At 36.3% G+C, this 7,274-nt stretch overlaps 1 protein-coding gene across 1 annotated transcript in view; it reads left to right on the forward strand.

The window, feature by feature from the left end:
- The first annotated feature begins 4,741 nt into the window (after nt 1-4,741).
- The window catches only part of ARL5B (ADP-ribosylation factor-like 5B), an 11,896-nt gene continuing 9,363 nt past the window's right edge, over nt 4,742-7,274 (forward strand). The window contains exons 1-2 of the mRNA XM_009330560.1: nt 4,742-4,822; nt 6,077-6,224. Of these exons, the coding sequence (XP_009328835.1) occupies nt 6,081-6,224 (144 nt within the window). The 5' untranslated portion in view covers nt 4,742-4,822; nt 6,077-6,080. The remainder of the gene's footprint in view (nt 4,823-6,076; nt 6,225-7,274) is intronic.

Raw genomic sequence — 7,274 nt, forward strand, 5'->3', positions numbered from 1 at the left:
CTGATCTGTGAGTCAATGACTAATGAAAAAGGGGAAAGCTAACAGTCTCTGCCCTGAGCACAGTTCGTCAGGGAATATCTACTTAGTTCTGTGGATATGTTTGGAAGGGTTCACTTCCCGTTTGAGTTTGGCAGTAGTCTTTAAACAGTGGCTGGTTTTGTTTGTTTTGTGGGGGGGGGGGGGGGGGGGGGCCAAAAACTGTTCCAGGGCCTTAATCTTGTTTTCTGGTCTCTGTGCCTTTTCAGTGCAGAGGTTAAAGCCTGAAGGAGGGAGGACAATAAGCATTTCTATGTCTTTCAGCTCTCAATATATATTGTCTCTTAATCAAGTACTAATTGAATGATGTGAACTGAAATAGAGATACTTTACTTATAAGAGAAACAATTGGCTTAAAAATAGAGTTTTGACTTTTTTTCTGGGTGACTTACTGATGGCTTCCTGATTCTTTTTCCTTATTTTTGAAATTGACAAAAAATGTTGCCCGAGTATTGTTTTCATTTAAAATATTGTGCCCTGCAGCCATTTAAAGTCTAGTTGTAAGGTCTTGTAAGTTCAGATTGAACTTAAACTTATTCTGAAAATAACTTTTAGAAGTACGTTTAAAAAAAATGAGGCTTCAAAAATGACCGGCTTAAGCTATGATTCAGTACTCAAATGGCACAGTCTTCTAAGCAACATGTAGTAATATGAATAAATGGTGGAGCAACTAAGTTATTGCCCGTGTTAACACAAAGCTGAATAAAACTTGCTTGACTTATCATTCCATCCACACTATCAAGATCGCTCTTAATGAAACTATAAGGAAAAAACAGAAGTGAATGTCAGCAACCTTAATAAAGGCAACTCTGACAATTATCAATACCTTATTCCTTTGTGGGTGGGTGTGGCTGATAGAGTTCTTTAAGAAGTTCACAAATCTGTATTTTAATTTTTTTGCATGATAGTTGTTTAAAGTCTTCCAGGTTGCTCTGAGTAAATGCTATAGGTGTTAAAAAACTGCTGTAAGAAAAATAATGGTAAGCTTTAAGTCAAGGTAGTTGAACTTCTGTAACTCCACAGCTTCCTTCATTTAGGCTTGCTGACAGTTCCCAGACTGTACAGTCAGGTTAGCAGAGACCATTATCTAAAATGGTCTCTAAAAACTAAATGGATTTTGGTTCCAGTGACTACTAAAGGCTACTTTCTTGTAATCAAGTCTGGAAATACAAGATGTATTTAAGCAGTTCTTCTGTGTTTAAAAGAAGACTCTAAGGCAGCTTTTAGTGTGCAGAATGAATCCTTGTATTGAAATGTCTTTGAACTTTAGTAAAATGCTATTCCTCCTGCCTCCTCTTTAGCAAACTTCTATCTGCATTCTGTCTTCAGTCTTGAAGCCTCCAAGATTGTTGTTCTTTGGAACTAGGTGTGGGTTTTGTGTTTCACAGTCTGAAGAGTATCGGTACCCTTTCCAAAATTCATTTCTTCTTTCAGATATGTTCGAAGAGTCTTGCTCATCGTTAAAGTATTTAGAAATATTGTTATTTTTAATTTTTGCAAATAAGAAAGAGGAAAGGGCAAAGTTGTGAGAATTGAATCTTCAGTTTTAGGTCCTTTTACCACAGAGGAATATAGAAGAGTAAGTGAAGAAAAGAGCATATTATGTCTTCCTTCTAACATCTGCAAGATGATCATCTTCACTATCCTATTATTTTGTAATACTAGACTGCCAGAGATTTTTTTTAACAATACTATATTTTTTTTTTTTTTTAAACGGTCTGCCAGGAATGGTTGATATAACAGAATACTTTGGATTCTTTTAAACAGTAGTCTAATACCGTCTTTCCCCCCCCGCGTATGCCTACTTTTTCTACTTATTTTTTTCCCCTCTTTCTATCTGATTTATAAAGACTCTGCTCTTCCGCTCTGGCAACTCTGTTATGGATTTTCTTCTTCCTTTGCCAAGAACATGGTGGACTGGGAAGATATTCATGAATACAGCCCAAACTGAGTTTGAATACCAGCCAGTGAAAGGGAGAAACTTGGGTTAGTCTGTAAGTACAGAACACAAATATGAGCATAAATCACTGCCTATGGTTTACTCCATAACCATCCTTTTAAATGTAGCATCTATCTTCTACTAGTTGCTCTTGTAAACAAGTATTCGTCTTGCTAAAATTTTGTTCTGTCTTAGTTTGGCAGTTTTTAAGTTCATGTGTTTTTTCTCTAATGCACATATACAAGTAAAAATTCTGTAATCTAACCAAACTAGACAGAAATTCAACTTTTGAATACGTTTGTAAGTGAAGAGTTTTCCATTACCATAGATGACAGTTCTGAAAGCAACTGCCATTAATAAAAGGTGGAAACTGCTATTTGTATGAGATACTGATGCCTTCATCTTATTATTTTCATCCCCAAATCAACATTAATTAACACTTGTGTGACTGTTTCTTGTTTGTTCTTACTCAGTTACTGTGTAAAATACCATTTGACTACGGAGTAACACAGATAAGCTGTGCCTTTTTTTCCCAATTAGTGTTGAACCATTCATGCTTCAGTGGCTTTCAAAAACAGTCATCTCAATGGGGATTGGTTTTTTTTCATTACTTTAAGTAGCGTGATATTGTTTCATCCAATGCTTTTCTCATTCATTCCTAAGCAAGACTCTGTATTCTGCTGTGAAGGTGGGAAAGAGCAATGTAATGCCTGACTGGAATTCCTTTTCTTTTCCTCCTTGAAAATGACTCAAACAGAATGTTGCAAAAGTAGAGTCGTCATCTTCCAGACAATAGTTGACAACATGGCTGTTTTGAAAACAACAGAAGGGTATTTCTGTGTTTGAACTTTGAAAGCCCTTTAAACTTAACTGAATTTGAAGAAGAGATGGACAGTCTAGCTATGTGGCATGGTTTATTAGAGTTGAAAGCAGGGAGGATTTTGTACCATTTATGTATTGGGAAAGGTTATTAATTACTGATGCTGCTGCTTATGGGGCTAAAAGTATTACTGGATTTAAGGCCAGGAAAAGTTCTTTCCTTACAATGTGTTGGCAGGATGCAGTAGTAAGGGATACAAGGAAATACATTTCAACATTTTTTAGGGCCGTTTCACATAGCAAAACTTCTAAAAGTCCCAAGCAAGAGATTGTTTTATCAAAATCACTTTCAGTATGAAAAGACCTAGGTTATTATATATAAATAGATTTAAAAAACAAAACACTTCAATTCTTCCTTAGACCACCCACTTGCAGGCAAAAACCCACCAATTTGATATTTATGATAGATCTTCTGACCTTCTAGTAATTTGTTACAAGTCTTGTAGATCAAACGTGGTATTTTAGAGGAAATCTTTAAGCTGTGAACCGTGTTTTGCTTTGGAATAAGTGCCCTAGAATTTTAAATATTACCCTTTCAAAAGTGAGCCTGTTCACAGACCTTTTATGCAAGTTTTATTTCTAGTATCCATTTGCAAATTCTCTGGTCTCAAGTGATTTGCTTTTTTGTCAGTAAGCAGATCAGTATCTTCTAACTTCACACATGTATCAAAAGAACCACCATTCTAATTGGCTGTGCTGTTGTATTTGAAATTCTGAGAAGGACTAGCTGCAGAGAAGCATATAAGTTCTGGGTTTTTTTGTGGTTTTGTTTGGTTGTGGTTTTGGTTTTGCTTCCCCTGTGCCTGGAAAAATAACATTGCAGCATTTGGAAGATCACTGTTCTATAAGCTGGACTTTCCAGCAGGTTGAGGGAGGTGATCTTTCCTTTCTACTCAGCACTGGCAGAGTAGTCTGTCCAGCTCCAGGCTCCTCAGTACAAGAGAGACATGGACATACTGGAGAAAGTACAGTGACAGGCCACAAGGATGATTAAGGGACCGGAGCATCTCATGTATGAGAAAAGGCTGAGAGAGCTGGGGTTGTTTAGCCTTGAGAAGAAAAGGCTCCGAGGGGATCTTGTTAATGTATATAAATACCTGAAGGGAGGGTGCAAAGAGGACAGAGCCAGGCTTGTCTCAGTTGTGCCCAGTGACAGGACCAGAGGCAGTGGGCACAAACTGAAACACAGATGGTTCTCTCTGAACATCAGGAAACACTTTTTCACTGTGAGGGTGACTGAGCACTGGCACAGGCTGCCCAGGGAGGTTGTGGAATCTCCATCCTTCCAGATACTCAAAAGGCGTCTGGACATGGTCCTGGGCAACTGGCTCTAGGTGGCCCTAGTTGAGCAAGGGGGTTGGACCAGATGACCTCCAGAAGTGTCTTCCAACCTCGACCATTCTGGCATTCTGTGACTTTTCAGTTCAGAAATTGCAATGTTGGAATTTGTGATCTATTCAAAATACAGCTTCCTCTTAGTTTTTACTGTGCCAAATGATGGCGGGCCCTTAACAAGTGGTTATGATTGAGCCTTGAATGTTAGGCTAATATTTTGTGCAGTCTTTGGATGTTTGGTGATGTTCTTAAGATGATACACTGCTATGAGTTATATATTTTCATTGTACTTTTCTTTCTAAAACTAGATTTTTTTAATGAAGTAACATATTAGTAACCATTCCTTTACGAAGACTTACAGTACTGACTTTTCCTAAAACTGTAGTCTCAAGAGAAGATGAGTTTTGTGGATATATTTTTTTTTTCTGTCCCAAAGCCACCAGTAGTCTGTGTAAGCTATTGAAATAAGACAAACAAGCAGTTGCTTTCTTCAGTAAGGAAAAGCGACTAACCAGAATTATAATTACTGCTGTTTCCACAAATTTATTCTTGTCTTTTTTGTGTATATGCAGAGCACAAAGTAATCATAGTGGGACTTGATAATGCTGGAAAGACTACTATTCTTTACCAATTGTAAGTATATGAACTATTTTGTTTTTCTGTTTACATTTTAGTATTTGTCACTGTTTAATCATTGAAAATTCAGCTTTGCAACCTGGTGGAATCTCTAGGGTTCTAGATCATAGTTTGTGCATTAATGGTATTAGTTGTTCTAAACAGAGTAAATATTTAAAGGATAAGTGAAGGAACTGCAGTGTTTTAAAACTGAACTGTAAATTGAATAACACAATTGTACATACAAGTACAAAGTGACTGCAAATTCTTTTGCCATCAAAGCTGATCTTTATTTGTGAGCATAGAAATAATCCTGTCGCCAAGAACTCCAGAGAAGAAAGTGATTAAATTAATGGAAATTCTAGCCACTCTGCAAAAATCCATAAATGTTTCCAAATGTTTCCTGATTCCAGCGTCTATATTTGTGATAGAGGATTCCTCAAAGTAGTATTTCATCTTGCCTAGGTCCTACCTTAAACGTTTTCAATAATATCAATGCACCCAAATCTTGCCAGCATTACAAGAACATCTATGATAAATTCAAGAATATTAGCAGGAACATAATTAGTATTGTAATTGGAAAATGAGGAGGGTGTAGCCAAATTACTATGAATATATTTGGGTACAAAGGCAGCAGAGGATGTTTTCCAAAAAACATTTTTGCTAAGCACTTTTGTCAAAGCTTAAAGGTAGAACTGAGAAATTTTCAGCTATGTAAACAAACAGTCCTCAGGAAGTTGTTTTAATATTGAGTTACTAAGTTGAGTGCTCTGATAAAATTATATTCTGATTTATATTTTGCACAGTTTAGTGTTCCCCTTATTTGGCATCTTTAGAATAGCAGCTTCTACTTTGAAACAAGTGCGTTTTAAGTATCTGTTAAAGAGTGTCCTTTAAAAACAGAAGCCTCTTAAAATGCAGGTGCTTATCCATTTGTTATAAGCCTTCTATGTGCTTATTTTTCGTTGCTGATGTCTTTAAGCATGTCTACAGTCTCTGCTACAAAAGCACACTAGAACTTCGTCAACTACAGTTTTTAGTCCAAATTCAGATGTAACTAATCTTTTTACTAAAGAACTGCTCTTAAATATTTGCTTTATTTCTATAAAAATTCAAATGTATACATTTTTGAAATATACCTAGTTTTTTAACCTTTTTTTATCAGCGTTATACATATTTACTTTTTCTACAACAAATTTGTTGTAATTGAGCTGTGACAAGCCTTGTGGATTTTACTGGCTGGTCTTTATGGTCTGATATTGTTTCCTTTAGCTTAATGAATGAAGTGGTTCATACTTCTCCAACCATAGGAAGCAATGTAGAAGAAATAGTGGTGAAAAACACTCATTTCTTAATGTGGGATATTGGAGGACAAGAATCATTACGGTCATCATGGAATACCTATTATTCAAACACAGAGGTATGAGAAGCTGCTTTGAAATCTGCAAATTCAATAAGTTTGTTTGAAATTGTATTTATTTATTAGGAATATTTGTAGATTTTTATAAAGATTGCAGCTGTATTGTTTTTAAATCTTTTTGAGGAAGAACAAACCCAGAAAGTGTAAGGTGTCTCTGGTATGCAGCCAATTTTCTGGTAATATTTTAAGTATTTTTCCTGTATACTTTACAGTATTGAAGTATTTTTTCCTGTATACTTTACAGTAACGTTGTTTGATCTGTGGTATAAACTGTGAAGTTAGACTTTTTTCCCTAGACAATCAAATGATATCAAAATACATCTCAGATCAAATGGTTTTTTTGCATGTTTTTTCAAGTAGATTAAAAAGAAGATTTTTGAATGTACTTTGCAAATTCAGTGAGGATTTGCAGCGGTTAACTTAACTTCTGTACATCTAGTCTGAAATGTTTTTGAGGTAACAATAATTAAGGATGAGGAATGAAACTTCCTCTAGGCAGCACTATTTAAAAAGCTCATCAGCTTGTGGCTTTTATCCAAAGGATAAAGGAAAGTCTAGCTGTGCAGTACTCGTGAGGTAACTGGTAAAGCAGCCATTGCTGGAAAGGTTGGAGTAGAACTCAGCAACAGTTGTCTTTTGGGGGTTTGGTTTTTTTTATGCCAGTCTTTTTGATGCCAAAAGGTTATCAATGCAACATGCTCATAAAATCCCTGTAGCCTCACTTTGAGGCTTCTACATTGATGTAAAAGATTTTAGACTTCATTTCTTACCATTTCTAATAAAAGTAGAGATCTCTTGTAGATATTACTCATTATATAAGCAGTCCATCCTCCTGTAAAATGCCTGCCCTGTGCCCCGCTTTGAGAGAGGGGAGATTAGGGTGATCATAGAATCATAGAATCATTAAGGTTGGAAGAGACCTCCAAGATCATCGAGTCCAACCGTCAACCCAACACCACCATGCCCACTAAACCATGTCCCTAAGCGCCTCATCTACCCGCCTTTTAAATACTTCCAGGGATGGTGACTCAACCACTTCCCTGGGCAGCC

This window comes from Pygoscelis adeliae, unplaced genomic scaffold (assembly GCF_000699105.1).
Source record: "Pygoscelis adeliae isolate BGI_AS28 unplaced genomic scaffold, ASM69910v1 Scaffold27, whole genome shotgun sequence".
In the NCBI taxonomy this organism is placed as follows: Eukaryota; Metazoa; Chordata; class Aves; order Sphenisciformes; family Spheniscidae; genus Pygoscelis; species Pygoscelis adeliae.